Here is an 18,667-nt window from a genome sequence, read left to right as displayed (position 1 = left end):
CGGGCATGTGCCCTGACCGGGAACTGAACTGTGACCTCCTGGTTCATGGGTGGATGCTCAACCACCGAGCCACACTGGCCGGGCTAAATTATTTTTTAAAAGATGGAAGATACATGAAAGTGGCCACCAATACATTGTATCCTGTGCCTTCAGCGGGATAAATAGTATAAAACAAAAGAAACATAGAGCCTAAAATCGGTTACTGTGAACCGTTTCTAGGGTAGAGATAAGCACGTTTTTCCAGTCTGAGCAGGAAAATGCATGGACGTGCTCCGATTTACCGTAAAAGGCTGAAGGCCCACCAGGAAACTTTGATTGTCTAGCAGAAAGGCAATTTAAATGATTGTTATTTTACCTGCATTCATGGGCTGCCCTGGTCTCCAATAGCTCTATAAGAGATCACTTCTGTTGGTATAAAATATCCCATCCCGCACCTGATTCCACAGCCAGCCTGTGCTTTCACAAGAACCCCAGAAGCCTGAAGTTTTATAACTATTCAAAAATACAGCATTTTCCCCCAAAATGTATACACACTTTAGCAGCAGATCACTCACTTAATTTTCAGTCCTTTTCAGGTTTAATGGATTTGAAATAATGGGTGAAGCCAGACTAAGCTTTGAATAAAGAACATTTATCCTAAAGTGCCCACTAGACTTTTTTTTATGAGGATACATAAAAGATAAAGTATACGGGCAACTGTTGACGCATTGAGGGAATACAAATAGTGCATGAAATGATTCCTGATGTTGGCGATTCCATTGCTTTGTGGAATCAGCAGGGCCTGGACCAGAACGGTCGTCAGTTTGGAAACAGGCACTGACCAAAATAATTATTCATTTCTGTAGATTCTTTTAAATTTTGAAAATGAACTGTGTGTTCATAAACCGCGACTTTATAATCATTCAAAGTGTGTATACATTTTGGAGGGATACCCGGTATATTTTTTAAAAAACTTCCCCTGAGTTTTCTCACAGTCTAGGGCTATAACTCGTGTCTTGCTGTGCTCCCTATTTTTACTGTGTTTCTTATTGATTATTAAGATCTGTCTCTCCATTATCATAATGCAACTTAATTACTGTTAAAGTGGCCCCTCGTTTTCATTGATCATCGCTAACCTCTGAATTTTTTTTAATCTTTGCATGAACACAGCATCTGGTTACTACTCCCTCGAGTTCTGTGTGTCTCGGGAGGTGAGAGAGGTTAACCGCCTGAAAGCAGCCCATCAAAATCTCAACTTTTTCCCCTTCCAAAGTGGAGTAGCCAGCAGCCCATAGAGATAAAATGAGTCAGGACCAAACAGCAAACCGGGGCCCAGGTAGAGCCTCGGACCACGCCCAACGCCATGCCTTATAGAAACAGAGGTTTTTTCCTAAATTCCACGGACTACGACCCATAAATCAAGAACAAAGGATTTTCACTCTCTTTGAATTTTATGTAAGAAAACAAGAGACGTCCGTCAGCTGTGGGTTAACTGTCTGGGGACACCTGGGCATCTTGGCACTGTTTTGTGTACCTGACTGTGACCAGTGCGTTTCTGGAGCCTTCCTGACTCTATGATGGCAACTCGTGAGCTCGTTTTGAGACGGTCGTTAGAATTCACTTTATGTGTAGCCCGTTTCCTTGAAATTCCTTTCTGATATTAAAAAGGTGTCTCGATGAATTAAGACAAGATAAAAAAGGGGAAATTGAATGTACCTAGGTACCATTTGATTTTCTTTTGATATCAGATATGTTATTTACACAGACACGTGCATATATATGTGTGGAGATATATATATATATATATATATATATATATATATATATATATATATATATATGCAGAATAATTACAATTGAGGTCAGACTTCTTAAAATAGAAATGTAAGCCGAAGGGGTGATTAACACTAAACATTTTAGGTGTCAATCCGTTTTCAAAAAAACAGGCTCTACAAATGGACAAATAAATGGTCCCTAAATTCCTATCGTCACAGACCACTGCCAAATATTGTCTTCACATAACTGTTTCATAAAACAGCAAATTAATTATTAAGTAATTCTCGCTGGTGGCAAATCACAATGGGAGCTTATATTCCCTGTGAAAATACACGGTGTCCCTTCCCAAAAAATGTTTACACACTGTGACAGCTGAGAGCTCAATTTTGAAAATGAAATGTATCTTAATAAACACGGCTTTTGTCATTCGTCAAAGGGTGTGTGTACATTTGGGGGGGGGACACCCTATATACAGCATTTTAATAATTTTATCTCGAGGCTGGAATCTTGTGTCATTTTTGTTACATCTCTTTTATTTTTGTCACTTGACTATGTTGGGATCTCACAGTCAGTCCCCTAGAGCAAAAGCATTTGCCTGGACATCATTTCCCATTCAGTTTTCTTTTTGCTTCTGCACATTTTCTGTCCTGTGGATCTTTTTTAAGCCTTTGTTTCGTTTTTGTCATGATCCTGTATGGAGACTTTGTGGATTCAGTGCCATCCTTGTGTTCTCACCGTGAAGCCCCCCTTTGACCGAAGAGCAAAAATCATAACTTTCATGTTGATCTCACACTTACTTAGATGGTAAAGTTATATTTTGGGATGGATGCCACGAGCCGCTTCAATTTAAGCCGGGTTTTAGGGTTTGAGCATTATTGAAGAAATAACATATTTCATCTAAATCCTTAATTTTTTTCCCAAGGATATGTTTACTGATCTTAGAAGGCGAGAGAGAGAGACAGACAGAGAGAGACAAAGAGAGAGAGAGAAACATCGGTAGGTTGACTCATGTACACACTTTAGGATCGAACCCACAACCCGGGCATGTGCCCTGACCGGGAATCGAACCCGCAACCTTTTGGTGCATCAGATGATGCTCCAACCCACTGAGCCACCGAGCCACCCAGCCAGGGCGAAATCCTTAATTTTTTAGTGTCTTAGATATATATATATATATAGAAACATGCTTAGGCATACATATTCAGATGTCAGTATGCTCCTCAGAATATCATCTCTGTGAGTACAAAATGCAATGCTAGCGATCATTTCCCTCGGCCATCTTATCACGACAGATGCCATTAAACGATACACCCGTGACTGACTCCAGTCAGAGCTAGGAACCGTAACCAGTGCCCATTGGTCTCTACGTAGCATCAGGTCATCAGTGCGGCTCCTCACGGCGTGTCCTCGATTCCCTTTCTCTCCAGACATCCACGACCAGAGCAGCAAGAAGCCGGTGATGGTGTATATCCACGGCGGGTCCTACATGGAGGGGACCGGCAACATCATCGACGGGAGCATCCTGGCCAGCTACGGCAACGTCATCGTCATCACAATCAACTACCGGCTGGGGATTTTAGGTGAGTGGTTGCGTCCCGTGGATGCCCGCGCCGGAAGCGGTGAGCAAATTGTGCTTTTAGTGTTGCGGGGACGAAGCGATTGCAACTTTGTTACCCTCATTGCTAGGAATTGCAACTTTGTTACCCTCATTGCTAGGAAATCCTTTGAGCACTCGTTGAATGGATAAGATGTTTCTTCCTTTAAATGCTTCCAACGGGGACGAACCGATTGCAACTTTGTTACCCTCATTGCTAGGAAATCCTTTGAGCGCTCGCTGAATGGATAAGATGTTTCTTCCTTTGAATGCTTCCATAGAATGATACAATGTATATGGTAACACATTTAATAATGAGTGATACTGTGGCAACAGGTGATACAGTCAGATATTAGCTTTCTTTTGTGGTTGTTTAGGTTTAGGTGTTGTTCATGGTGTGTTGGAAAAACATATCACCTGATCTTTTAGGGGATTATCTGCGTTTGGGCCTCCAAGACCTACTGTGTGATTCCGTAGCTGCTGCTCTTGCAAGTAACGGGATGTAACTCTTATTTGGATTTTGTGACATTTTATGATTAACAATGGTTGGACATTGGTTAAGTACATGGAAATTCAAGGGTGGCATTCATTATTTTGGTGTTTTGTTTTTCTCAAACTGGCTGTTGGGGAAAAAAATATAGATAGATAGATAGATAGATGATAGATAGATAGATGATAGATAGATAGATAGATAGATAGATAGATGATAGATAGATAATAGATAGATAGATAGATAGATAGATAGATAGATAGATAGATAGATAGATAGATAGATAGATAGATGATAGATAGATACAGGGTGTCCCCCAAAATGTATACACATGTTAACAGCTGACAGCTCAGTTTTTGAAAATGAAATTTTGTTTTTAATAGTCACGGCCTTTATAATGGTTTAAAATGTGTGCATACATTTTGGGAGGACATCCTATATTTGGGGGTTGTATTTTGAGGTGTATCTTCTGTGGTTTTGCCTGCTGCGTTGCACAGCTTGTGAATAAAATATTCCTTCGTCTATGTTAGTGTTCGTTTTCAGGGCCAGAACTATTTGGGGCGATGCAGCTAATTGAATTTTTAACAGTGTGGTTACGAGAGTGAGATCTGTATGTCGCAGTGTGGTTACGGTAATATATTCAAAGCGAAATAAGATGCATTATTGGATCTATGTTAAATGAGAAATATGGCTGAACATGTTTCCACCAAAAAGGCAAATATTACCAAGAACATTTTATTTTCAGCTTGATATTTTCATTTCATTTTGAGCTCCCCCCCCTTCACCTATGAAAACATTCACTTAGAAAAGACACCAGAAGGGGGTGAGTTGTGGAAATGAATTTCTAACCTAGAAACGCAAATCACCCGCAGATGTTTGTGGTGCTTTTCGAGACATTGATAAAATACCCAAAATTCCCTGTTGGTTTTTCAGGAAAACAAAGTCTTAGATTGGAGAGTCTTCTCATTTTGTGATTTTATTGTTTTTCCTCCATGGGCATTATTTCATTTAATTGCAGATTGCATTGAACATATTCACTTTAAATAACTTTAGGTTTAGAGTTTAAAGACAGTAAGGACAATTTCCTATTTACTTTATATTTTTCATGAGTCGTATGAGCCAGATCTTTGCAGAATAATTGTACTTAATTTCCTGTAGCCATGAGTATTTTTTATTTTTTGGTGGCTTCTGGATACTGGCTCTGGCCACGCATCTTTGAAATACGAGGTTGAGTTTCTTGATTTTCCACAAACGGTCCATTCTGACAAAGAGGTGGGGAGATAGGAGCCAGCCTGTCAGGGCCCCTGCAATGAGCCCTTTCAAAGGGGGCCCTGTGCTAACCATCCTGAGGGGGGGGCGGTTTGCAGAGCTGTTTTCTGGATAAAAGAAGTGAGCACTGAACAACTTCCAGCTTTGGTGAAGCAACAAAACACCCTTCTGTGTGCACGACCGGTGCATGTTCCTTAAAAGGTTACATTTCAAAAGAAATTGATTCCCGCTCCCCTCCGCCCCCCGTAACACCAAACCTGTATTAAATGGCTCTCCATCCTCATTTCTTATCCATTCGGCTCCTTTGTGAATTAAATGCTGATCTTGAAAAGTACGGTAGGAGCCCTGCCTGGTGTGGCTCAGTGGTTAGAGCGCCGGCCTGCACACCGAGGGGTCTCGGGGGGCTTTGATTCCAGTCCAGGGCACGTGCCTGGGTTGTGGGTCCGATCCTAGGCCACTGTCGGGGTGCATGGGTGCATGCGTGAGTCTCACTCTCTCTGAAAAGCAATGGATTTTAAAATTGGAAAATTTAAAATTGCAGGAGCTTTGCAGGCCTTGGTTATTTGTTTTAAGAAAAAGGGGCGATAAAAAGCTTGCTTTCAGAACCTGTCTCATTCAGGGAAAAAAAAATGTTAACTTTGCCTTTTGCTATGTGGAGTTTTAAAAATAATCCGGCTGCCCGGCCGGGCGTGGCTGAGCTGTTGAGCGTCGACCTGGGATCCAGGCGATCGGGGTTCGATTCCCGGTCAGGGCACATGCCCGGGTTGTGGGCTCGATCAATGACTCTCTCATCATTGATGTTTCTCTCTCTCTCTTCCTCTCCTTTCCTCTCTCTGAAATCAATATATATTAAAAAATAATAATAAAAAATAATAAAAATAAATAAATAAATAAAAAATAATCCTGCTGAGATGGGAGAGGCCGAGGCATAAAAGAAGCAGTTTAGCATCTCTGTGCCCATCTGTTTCCATTCTGCAAAAGAGCCCCCGTGGGTGGAGCCTCAGAGATTACAGATCCCCTTGTATGTGCTGGAGCAAAATGGGCCGGCTCCTCCGGTTAGAGACCCCAGGAGAGGTAACAAAATGTGACTCAGTTTATCGTTATCTCGGATCTTGCAATTGCCCTTTGGCGCCTTGAAAGCCGCTGGCCATCGCTTACGACCTGCTTTCTGCCAATATCACCCTTATGGGTCTCAAAATTATTCTTATACCACCGGCAGCCGGATATTTAAGTAACAATGAAATAAAAACGGTGCATGATACTGGTGATCATTCCAATTAGCGCTTCGGGCACCCATCGATAGCAAAACGCTGGACATGTGGTTGGAGTTTTTTCTTCAAAAGTCATGTGCATCAAATGCCGTTTTCCTGCTTAAGGAAGGGAAAGATGTTGTTAGAGGTTAGTATTTTTTTAAAAAATGTGTTTATTGATTTTTAGAGAGAGAGGAAGGGGAGAGAAACATCAATGATGAGAGTCATTGATCGGCTGCCTCCTGCACGCCCCCGACTGGGGATCGAGCCCGCAACCCGGGCCTGTGCCCCGACCCGGAATCGGACAGGCGACCTCTAGGTTCACAGGTCGACGCTCAGCCACGGAGCCACGCCGGCCGGGCAAAACGGGTATTTTTTTTAACAGAGTAACCAGTGCTGTGGGCCTACCCAGAAGAGATGGTGAAAACATGAATTACGGTAAAAATGGGTGGTAGCTTGGAGAGAATAAAGGTTTTAAAATGAAACAGAAATAAATTAGTGTCTTCTTTTCCGTGTCTGTGGCGTGGCTTTGAGAAAAACGGCTGATTTTTTTGAGTCTCTGGGGCAGGTGGTGGCTTTCTGTCCCTTGGAAGGCGACAGAAATTATCTATTGTCTATATAATATAAAGGCCCGGTGCTTTTATAGCTGGGGAATTTCATAGGTATTGAGTGGCAGCCAGTACTCCCAGGCACCTTATAATTTCTCTTGTTACGAGTTAATATCACTGGACGTCCTGTTCGCGTCACTGTTGACTCCGACACGCGGTTGCCACGGGACACAGAGGTAACGGCTACTCTGCATGAAATGCCCTCACCGAAAACGAACCCCCTTGATTTAAAAAATAATTCCGATGACTCTCGTCGTGTGAAGCACATGAGACGATCTTCCCATCTGCTGCCTGAAATATGAGTGTTTTCTCTCATCAGAACTGGGCCCACTCTCGTTAGCCACCGACCACGTAATTTATCGGCCAGTCCGGGAGACGTGGGCTGTTTCAACCTGTTATTAATCCCCTGGGCTTGTCCCAGGCAAGCTGGGCTGTGTCATCGTAGCTATAAAGTGATTATTTATACCCAGAGGAGGTGTAAGGATGGAAGTGGTGTCTCACTTATTTGCAAACAAGATGCCCTTTTATTTTTATTTTTAAATATGTTTTTATTAATTTCAGAGAGAGAGAGAGAAACATCAATGATGAGAGTCATTGATCGGCTGCAGCCCGCAACCCGGGCCTGTGCCCCGACCGGGAATCGAACCCTGATCTCCTGGATCGCAGGCCGACGCTCTACCACTGAGCCACCCCGGCTGGGCCTAGATGCTCTTTTATAAGCACATTTCTTATTAATTCTGCCACAGGCATGTGTCATGAGGAAGGCATGTCCGTTCAGAACTGGAGTTTTGTATGAAATCTGCCTCTTTTTGTGTGTGTGTTGTAAACATCTTTAATGTAAAAGTAAAATCTGTCTGGTGCTTACTGATGGGAACGTGTAGAATTTGTCGACTTGCGGCTCTTCCCTCTCTTGCTCGTGGACTGTCTCCAGCCGGCATGCCGTTCGCAGCATCCACCGGCTGGGCCTATATCCGCGCAAACATTTATTGTCGTTCAGCTCACGTGGGATTCCCTCTTTGCTTCATCGATGACTTCATACCTCAGGCATCTTTTAAAGCTATTTTTGCTCCCAAATGCTGCTATTTTTTGCTATAGCACCAGTTCTCCAGGGACCCACGGCGTGGACCGGCCGGTGTGGCTCAGCGGTTGAGCATCTAGGAGTTCGCGGTTCGATTCCCGGTCAGGGCGCCGGCCGGGGTTGTGGGCTGGACCCCCAATAGGGGGCGTGCAGGAGGCAGCCGATCGATGTATTTTTCTGACATTGATGTTTGTATCGCTGTCTTCTCCTTTCCTCTCTCTCAAAAATAATTAAAAATACATATATATATTTTTTTAATCTTTACCCGGGATCGAGCCTGCAACCTAGGTACGTGCCCGTGATCGGGAATCGAACCCGAGACCCTCCAGTGTGCGGGCCTGTGCTCGAACCACCGAGCGATACCTGTCAGGATTTAAAAAAAATGTTATTGATTGATTTTAGAGAGAGAAGGGGAGGGAAAGAAACATGGATTTGTTGGTCCACTTGTGGCTCCATCATTGGTTGATTCCTGTATGTGCCCCGAGCTGGGATCTCACCTGCACTCTCGGGGTGTGGGGACGGCGCTCCGACCACTGAGCTGCCCGGCCAGGGCTCTGTACCCCCAAAATCCACACACCCCCTGTGTGTAGCTTTTTATTTTTATTTTTATTTTTCACGTGGCTCACCCTCAGTTCCCGTCACCCAGCTCTAAGCTCCTTGACACACGGCCCTTATTTTCTGAGCCTTTGCCAGACAGACGCCTTCCGGATGTTTCCCTGGTGGAGTGTTTTAGGCCCCGAATTGCAAATTGAAAGCGCGTTCGCCAGGGAGATGATATATTCACTTAAATATTATTATTATTATTATTATTATTATTAATATTAATATTGCAGTCTGCGTGAATTCCTGGTTGTCAGGACCCACGAATGTCTGACGTCACGTAAAACACGTTGCTCCCTCTTCCGACACCCGGCAGCCACTTTTCTCAGATGCCAGAGGTTCTGTTTCCCTCCAAACGCCTCCTTCTGACGATGTCACCCCCCGGGGTTCAAGCCAGACGACAGGCCTCGGCTGAGCCTGGACGGAAACCCATTTATGTTTGCAGCTTCCCTTTTTGATTGCAAATGGAAACCTTGGGTCTAAAAAAAAAATATTTCACCATCTGTAGGTGGTCGTATTTTATTAGATTCTGAGAGTTATGGAAACAAACCGAAACGGGGCACCTGCAGGATGCACGTGATTTTTGGTGTTGATGCAGCTTTTTCCTTGGGGATGTTAAACAATTACGACAGGAACGTAATAATTGAGATTTTTATTTTTTTTAATTTTTATTTTTTTTTGGCCAAGCGCCATCCTAAATGTTTATAAATATCTGGGAAGTTTCTTGAATGATCCTGAAATCTCCGTGTAGCGGTTTCCTAGAGTCGCTATAAGAAAGGGCCACAAATATGTGGTTTAAAACAATGAAAATCCACACTCCCCAGGCCCCCGAGGCCCGATGTCTGAGCTCAAGGTGTCGCAGGGCCACCTTCCCTCTGGAGGCTCCCGGGTGATATTGGACATGGTGGGTGGGCCCTCACTCCTGCTGGGTGCCGCTTCTTACAATATCCCGAGAAAAACAATTTCCCGAGATCATAGCCCCGGGAAGCCAGGCATGAGCCATGAGCCCAGGTCACCAAGAGGAACCAAGAGCCAGAGCCTCTTTGTTTAGGGGGTTACGTACCCCGATTCCACCCGGTCCCAGCGGCCACGCAGCCAGGTGGACTAGTAACAACGGTATTTTTCTCTCGGGCTTCTTATGAACAGGATAGAGATTTAACGGGACATCGTTTATTTACTATCCGCGGGATCCTAATCTGTGTGTTCCTGTGGTTCTGCCTCACGGACGTTTCTATTTGCATAAACCCTGGTTTACTCACTTTAACAATATTCTCACCTAATTAGGTCTCCAGTGTCAATGCATTTAAAACGTTTCTAATGAATTATTTTTTTTTAAAAGTTGACGTTCCAACTACGGTTGACATCCGGTATTATTTTGTATTAATTTTAGGCCTACGGCATGGTTTTTAGACAAGAGGGCAGGCAGAGTTGTGGTTTTTTTGTTTTTTTTAAATATATCTTTATTGGTTTCAGAGAGAGGAAAGGAGAGGGAGAGAGAGAGAGAAACATCAATGATGAGAGAGTCATTGATCGAGCCCGCAACCCGGGCATGTGCCCCGACCGGGAATCGAACCCCGATCGCCTGGATCCTAGGTCGATGCTTAACCACTGAGCCACTCCCGGCCGGGAGACAGTTTTTATTTTTAAAACCAGATGGGATTCTGTCGACTGTCTGTCAGGGCAGGTGCACACGATTCCAGCCCCCGGACGTTGGACCCAAACCCTTGAAAACCTCTGACTGCCTGGGACACGGCTTCCAACAGATGCTCCTCTGTGATGTCCACGAGCTGCGGGAGTCCCGCTGTGCTCTGCGACGCAGCTCCCTCTCCGTCGGACGTCTTTCTGTACTTCGGTGACACGCGAGGGGAGGAAAAGTACTGAAATCCAACTCGGTCGGCGGCCGAGAAGCGAAGGTGGGAGGGACGTTGAAACACAGGCGTCAGAATCGGACTCTCAGCTTGAACCACGGGAACAGGCGCCGAGATCCCGCGTGGCCTCTGGACATCGGATGAGCTGTATTGATTTCCTTTGATCTTGTCTTTGCATCGACCGAGGCGCTGTGCGGGATGACTAAGACGGATCTCGCTTTCGAGGAATCTTTCCGGACGGATGCCTGGCATCCCTGCGAGGGCATAAGGATCCTTGGCTTGTTTTCTGAAGGATGTATTTACGTGTCTCTCCATTTGACGAGCGACGGAGAAATGTGGTCTGGAATTATTAAAAATTCAAGTATAATAACAGAACAATAGACATATGAAAAGGTGCTCCACGTCACTTAGCATCAGAGAAACGCAAATTAAGACCACAATGAGGTGTAACGTCACACCGGTCAGAATGGCTCCATCAACAAATCAACAAACGACAGGTGCTGGCGAGGGTGTGGGGAGAGGGGGACCTGGTGCACTGCTGGGGGGAATGCAGACGGGTGCAGCCGCTATGGAAAACAGTGTGGAGGTTCTTCAAAAAATTAAAAATGGAACTGCCTTTTGACCCAGGGATCCTGCTTCTAGGAATATATCCTAAGAATCCCGAAACACCCATCAGAAAGCATATATGCACCCCTATGTTCATAGCAGAGCAATTTACAATAGCTAAGATCTAGAAGCAGCCCAGGTGCCCATCCGTAGATGAGCGGATAAAAATCCTGTGGTACGTCTATGCAGTGGAATACTATGCAGCTGTGAAAAAGGCAAATCTCTTATCCTTTGGGGCAGCATGGAGGGCCCTGGAAGGTATTATGCTGACTGAAATAAGCCAGGCAGAGAAAGACAAATATCTCATGATCTCATTCATATGTGGAATCTAATGAACAAAATTAACTAATGAACAAAATTGATCCAGAGACATAGGAGCATGGAGCAGATGGAGGAATCTCAGAGGGAAGGGGGTGGTGCTGGGAAGACATGAACCAAAGAGCTTAGATGCATCTGTGCATAACCCACGGACACAGACGATAGTGTGGGGAAGGCCTGGGGAGGGGGCGGGAACAGGGTGGAGGGGGACAAATGGGACAAAAAAGGGGACATCTGTAATACTTTCAACATTTAAAAAAATTACAAAGCAGGATGCTTTATTAGTCAAACAAACCCCCCCAAAAACATGATTAGATCTTTGGAATTTTGCTTAGGGCCTTGCTTCCTACCCAAAGATATGGGTGTATCTTTCCATAGTATTTTCAAAACTCTTATTTTGTCTTGGGCATCAAAAGCCCCACGGAGCTGATATATTTGTATTGTGTGAGAAATGGGTACAATTTCTTTGTCTGTGCAGGTAGTAAAACATCACGATACTATTTTTTGAACAAAAATGTTATCCCATATCCTTAACGTTCTGTTTCTTTGTCCATGTGTCAACACCACATTTTCCTAAACATTATATTTTATAATAATTCACAGTACATGATATAACAAGTTTTCTCTCCTAGCTCATTTTAAAGAGAATCTTTGCTATTTTTGAGGCTTTGCATGTTGGGATAAATTTTAGAATCTCCCCTTGGGCATAGAAGCAAACATCTGTCTCATTTTTAATTAAGAATTTAATTAACCTTTTGGCCAACTCAGGCTTATTGGATATATATCAATATTCCGCAGAGCAAGACAAAAACGGTATTTCCTTAGCATTTAAGCATTCTTTTAATTTTTTTCTCCCAGTCACATTTCATAGTTTCCTGAATCGAGGTCTTGTAGACATTTTATTGATTTGGTTCATAGAAATTGATGTTTTCAGAGCTGTTGTAATATTTATCTTTTTTCCGTTCTTCATTTTGCTACTGTTCTTGTGCGAATTTAGAATAGATTTGGTTTTTGCAGAATATTAATTTATTTTTTTTGCAGGCAACCTTATTAAATTCTCTCCTATTGTTTGGAATTCTCTGCCTACACATTCCTACCATCTGTGAGTCAAAGCAATGCCGACGCTTCTTTTTTAATTTTTATGCATGTTTGTTTGTCTCATCTCACTGCAGTCACCAAGGCCTTCGGTGCTAAATAGGAACAAATATTTGCTATTTCTTTTTTTTCTTTTTTTTTGCATCTGGCTCTAAAGGCCTTGCTTCCAACATTTAACTGGGAGTCTCCCTCCCCAACTTTCTACCTGGGACTTTTTACCAGAGAAAGAAGTCCCTTTCTGTTCTTTGTTCAGTAAAATCTTTGTATATGGAGGCTGCCTCTCTCTCTTCCCCTCTCCCTTCCTCTCTCTCTAAAATATCAATTTAAAAAAATCTTTAAAAAATGTATTTATTTAAAAAAAAAAATCTTATCATGACCTAAAACCCCTTTTCAGAGCGTGTGAGCTGTTGAAAACCTCCGTTAGCCTGTCTGAAAATGTCTTCGTGATACCCTCCCCCTGAAGGTATCGCGAATTTCAATTTGCTATTATTGTCTTTCCACCGTCAACTAAATAACTGTCCTCTCTGGATACTATTGTTGCTGTAAAGAATTTAGCTGTCAGGTTAAGAGTTTGTCCTTTGGAAACAATCCATTCCTTACATCTCAGTCCCACGGGGGGCTTTTAACATGGCGTGTCTGGGAGCTGCTCTGATACAAACAGATACTGTATCCTTTTCATGTATCTTCTGAGAATCCTTCAATCCCTCTCAGCTCCTGCAGTGGTGTTTTTTCTTACCTTCTGCGGGTCTTAGTGTTTTACCTCCTCCTGACGTCCTGCACCATTCCCTTCATTACCTGAACATTCTGAGTAAGCAAACCTTAGAAATTCTCACGTTCGTTTCCCTGTTTCTAATAGTTTTCTTTCGTCTCCGATTTTTTTTTTAAATCTTTCCATAGCGCATCCGGACCTCTCCTCCAGTTCACTCATTTTCTCTTCAGCCCCATCTAATCTGGCCTTAACCCGACCCATTCGCTTTGTGTTCGTCTTTTCATTCCTCTAACCCTCCTATCTGGGAAAAAGTAGGGGGCTGATTCATTCTGATTTTAACACGAAGAAGCAGGTGCGAGATACCAATTTACAGAGGTCATGCAAAACATTGGGCTCGAACGATCCTCTCCTGCAAGCAGGACAGTTCAGAATTCAGAGAGTCGCTGTGTTATTTTCAAGGCATTAAGGAGGCCGTTTTATTCCTGAAAGCTCGAACTTCAAAAGAAATTTCAGGCAGCTCCTAATTTCACAAGGCTGCCCACGCAACTTGAATTTTAATTAGGATTTATCTTACCGCTAGCGTTACGGATGACAAAATAAATTGATTAACATTCCTCTGTGAAATCCTGAGTCATCCTTTTGGTTTCTCCCGTCTCTTTCAACTTTCCGATCAACCTAGGAGTGTTTCCCGGGAAACGTGAGGCTGGCTATTTTTGTTTACTTGAGAGTGTTTGATAATTTAAAATGCGCGATGAAACGCGGTCTTATAAATAAACTCCTGAGTGTTTTAAATAGAAATTGCTAAAGCCAGTCCCTCGTTTAGAATTCAGGTGTTTAAACGTTTCTCATCAAAATTCCCTCGTTTATATTTGCATAAACGTTATGTAAGATCGTTGACCTTAAAGATTAACGAGAAAGTTTGTCAGGATGTCTGAGTTACATCTATCACGTGGCAATAACAAAAGCTACTTGGCAGAGAAATAAATGAGCCAATACCTATAAAGACCTAGCGAGCGTCTTTGTGTATTTTAATAACTCAATAAATAACAGTCCCTGGGATTATACATCTTATGATCAATCCCATCGCAGTGAATTAACGTCCGGAGTCCAGGCTCGGCGTCAAACAATAATGTCTAATTTTATGCCCACAATTCAAATTTCTTGGGGTAGGAAAAGGAATAGATTTTCATAGAAATGCAAATTAAGCTTTTTACGTTGGTCATTTTGAACATCGGACTCCGGCTGGTATCCTTTCAAGATGTCGCCGCTTTTATTTTTCTAATTGAATTTCTTTTATTTTTATTTTTATTTTTTTTAAATTTTTAAAAAATATATATCTTTATTGATTTCAGAGAGAGGAAAGGAGGGGGAGAGAGAGGGACAGAAACATCAATGATGAGAGAGTCATTGATCGAGCCCGCAACCCGGGCATGTGCCCTGACCGGGAATCGAACCCCGATCGCCTGGATCCTAGGTCGACGCTCAACCGCTGAGCCAGGCCCGGCCGGGCTCCAATTGCATTTCTGAGGGTGACGTTGGTTCACCAAACCATACCGGTTGGAGTGTGCAACCCAGGAAAACATCATTTTCACGCCCCACCCTGTGCCCATTGCCCCAAATAAAGCCTCTCTCGGCCCTACCCCTCCCTTTCTCTCTGGCCCTCGCCACCGTGGTTCGTCCGTGTTGACGGGTTCCTCGCACATGTTCTTCGGCTAATCCCTTGGCCTTACCCAGGCCCCCGGCCCTCAGTCCTCTGACATCTGTCCGTCTGCTCCATGGATCCAGGACGCTGTGTATTGTCTCTGCTTTGAAAACAATGACGTTAATGAAGACCTAAGCAAATTTGGGAGATGACCTATTTGTGTACCTCTCATCTCTGTATCTGTCTGTGTAGATCAATCATCTATCTATCATTTATCTACTTATCCATCACCTATGTATTTATTTATCTATCTGGGCCTGCCGCGTCCAGGCAGGGCTGAGAGACCCTCGGCGAGGCTGCCTTTTACGGAAATAGTAAAAAAAAACCAGAAACGGTCTTACAGGTGACCCACCCACTTGGCTCAGGTGCGCGGTTTCCGTGACCAGGCCGCCTTTTTTTTCCACCCCCCCCCCCCCAACTTTCAAGTAATCGTGTTCTTACGACAATCTCTTCTCGTCTCCAGTGGCCGCCCTGGCCCGCTCTCCGAACGGCGTCAGCCTGCTTTCTGCAAATTCAAGGGGGAGCCTTGACATTTTACCAAACGGCGCGTGTTCTGCTGTATCCACTGAAACGGTTCTAAAGGGGTCATTTAAATTTTTATATAGAGCCGCCCTGCGTTTATTTCTCTGGGCCTCGCACAAAGGCATCTTTGAAGGGTATATTTAAATGTGACATTAACGGCTGTAGGCACTTGTGTTTATTTGGTTTTCGGCGCATTTGTGTGTTAATAATAGCAGGCCGGCCCGGTGTAGGGCGAGTCACCGCCTCTCGGCGTTTTCAAGTATAAACGTATTTATTGGCCACTCCACCTATGCGCCAAGCATAATATTTACATAGCATGACACGAACCGGTTTCTCTCCGCGAGCTTTCATGGGCTGCGAGCCCTAGGAACAGAGCGGCTTTATAAAGAAGCAAAAACAGGCCGCCCGGAAAGTCCAGGCCGGTGAGCGGAAAATCCACATGCCGCGTTTCCTAAGCGTGTCCCGATGTTTAAGTTAAGCCGGTGCACGGCTCAGCGGCTTCAATTCTGCTTTTTGTTTTAATTTTTTTTCTTATTTCCCCCAACTGTCTGCATTATTTTGGAACAACCTGTTAAAAAATAGCAAAGAAAGTTAAGTGTCTACTATATTTTACCCTTTCGAGAGCTCCAATGGAAAAGACGTCCCTGGATGGTATTTTTAAAAATATATGCATATAGCCCGGCCGGGCGTGGCTCAGCGGTTGAGCATCGACCTAGGATCCAGGCGATCGGGGTTCGATTCCCGGTCGGGGCACATGCCCGGGTTGTGGGCTCGATCAATGACTCTCTCATCATTGATGTTTCTATCTCCCTCTCTCCATCTCCTTTCCTCTCTCTGAAATCAATAAAGATATATTTAAAAAAAAAAAAAAGTCAACTACAAAGGAAGAAAAAAAATATATATATATATATATATATATATATATATATATATATATATATGCATATAGTCCGGCCAGGCATGTCTCACCCATTGAGCATCAACCTAGGATCCAGGCGATTGGGGTTCGATTCCCGGTCGGGGCACATGCCCGGGTTGAGGGCTCGATCAATGACTCTCTCATCATTGATGTTTCTGTCTCTCTCTCTCTCGCCCTCTCCTTTCCTCTTCTGAAATCAATAAAGATATATTAAAATATATATATATATATGCATATATATGTTTTTATTGATTTCAAAGAGCCCACGACCTGGGCCTGGGCCCTGACCAGGAATCGAACCCGTGACCTCTTAGGGCATCGGCCGACCCTCAACCAACTGAGCCACACCCGCCGGGCCTGGTCGTCTGTCACAATACCCAGCACTCGAAAAAAAAAACGGTGCCGCTCTAGGCATGCAGCGTAGTGTCTGCTGTTTTAACAAGGTCACCTTACAGTCCCACGGTTCCTGTTGGCTGCAAACAAGGCGGCGGGCTGAAAAAAGAAGTCGCCTCATGCTAGGCCCCAAACCGAGATGCAACGTCGCTACATCTCCGGCTCGGCAAGAAGCAAACGCAGTCGGGAGTGGGGTCCTCGGGGCGCAGCTGGAATTTGCATTTCTGCAGGCCCCGCACGGGAGGGGGAGGGTGTTATTTCCGTGGAATTACAGCCACAAAGCCAGGGCCCGGAGTCTCCGTTCCATGGTGGAGCTGGTCCGGCTCAGCCACCAGGCCGGTTCTCACCCATTACTCCGTTGTGTGGGGTCCCCACGGCCGTGAGCCTCGAGGGTGAGTTTAGGGGAGCCCAGGAACATGAGAGCGACCAAGAGAGCCAACTCCTTTTTGTCCAGCTGCTTATATATCTCAGATTTTCCCAACTTGCAGTGGCCACAGCTGCCCTGGCCGATGACCTGTTCCCAGGTGTGACTGACGGACAAGGACCTTCCTTACGTCACCCGGACGTTACCGGACACGTGCCCACTTGGCCCTCCCTCTGCTCCGGTCCAGTTTTTCGTAACTAGGTTATAACAGTGGCATCAGGCCCATCTCTGAGCACGGCCTTCGAGGCCTTCAACAAACTACATTTCTTCTTTACGTCGTAAGGCTTCCAGCTGATCAATCTTTCTCAAGGTGCCCCAGAGCCTCGCCAAAAAAAAATAAAAAATAAAATGTGAAAACGCAGTGAAAGTGCGGAATGACTCATGTTTTTCAGGATCCGTCTTCTCCCAACCTTAATGGGGTTTCGAGTTGTCGTTGACATTTCAGTAAATCAGAATTAGCTTTTTCTCCCCCCTTTCTTTCTCTAAACGCCTGCGTCTCGTGCAAATGGCTGTGCTGTGAGTTTTATGGAATCGAATATTCCAGAAAATGTCACGCAGCCTAACGTAAAACAAGTGAACATGCTCGTTTTTAGAACTTAGAGGGGTAGGGCGTTAAAATGGAGGTTTTGATATCCGTCCAAGAGCCCGTTTTCTACGCACGTGAATTTGAAATGCCGGAGAGGAGGCAGATCTGTACCCGTCGAAAACAAAGCCGAAATGCTGAAGGAGTTGTAATGCACTTGAAGACGAATTGCTTTCGGATATACCTTCTATAAAGCCAGGCTCTATTAATGGGGTGATAATAAGTTTTGTCAGCGTAAGAAACATTCAAACTTGTGAATAATTTTTCGTGAGTGTATTTGAGCCACACTGTGGACAGTGGCCGGGAAGCAGGCTCTCAACGGATGGAGATTTCGCTCCCGAGATGGGCAGTTTTGCCCCTTGTTTTATGCAAAGAGGAGACGTCAGGGGGTCCCCTGAAATCCACGGGGGACAGATGAGGGAGGCGGGAGGAAGCAAAGCGGGGAAACCTCTGGGGTTGGGTAGAAAATAAAATGATAGACACACGTCTTTTACTCAGGCGGGTGCAGGATGGTTGACTCAACAATTAACTCGATGCCAATGAGGGGGCCTGTGGTCTCTGCAGAGCGGAGCCTGGGCCCTGAGGGGTCCGGGAAAAGGGAAATTACTCTGACATCCCAACGATATGTTAACATAAATGCAAAAAGACAACAGACAGGCTCAGTTCCTGTAAAGATGGACATTTGTCAGGAAGATTCAGGCCTAGGACCTGACGACCCTCCATAAACTGCTTTTAGTTGGAAAGTTTTCCTTTCAGACCATCCCGTGGGGCTCCTTTAGGCCTCTGAGCTTGCAGGGCCCCCCGCAGGCCTCCCTCGAGCCCGTCAGGTTAGCAGGGGGGGCTCCCTTTATTTACAGTTTCTATCGAGAGCTTCAAAACATTTT

At 44.5% G+C, this 18,667-nt stretch overlaps 1 protein-coding gene across 4 annotated transcripts in view; it reads left to right on the top strand.

Annotated features, from left to right (window-relative positions):
- Positions 1–18,667, top strand: part of LOC308551951 (neuroligin-4, X-linked) — a 132,544-nt gene that overhangs the window by 81,897 nt on the left and 31,980 nt on the right. For all 4 annotated transcript variants that reach the window (XM_081126866.1, XM_081126863.1, XM_081126865.1 and 1 more), the window contains one exon: positions 3,183–3,335. In XM_081126866.1, the coding sequence (XP_080982992.1) occupies positions 3,183–3,335 (153 nt within the window). The remainder of the gene's footprint in view (positions 1–3,182; positions 3,336–18,667) is intronic.

The sequence above is a fragment of the Miniopterus schreibersii genome (genome assembly GCF_964146895.1).
Source record: "Miniopterus schreibersii genome assembly, chromosome: Y".
Lineage (NCBI taxonomy): Eukaryota > Metazoa > Chordata > Mammalia > Chiroptera > Miniopteridae > Miniopterus > Miniopterus schreibersii.
Note: the sequence above shows the minus strand (reverse complement) of the source record. Positions and strands in the feature narration are given on the sequence as shown.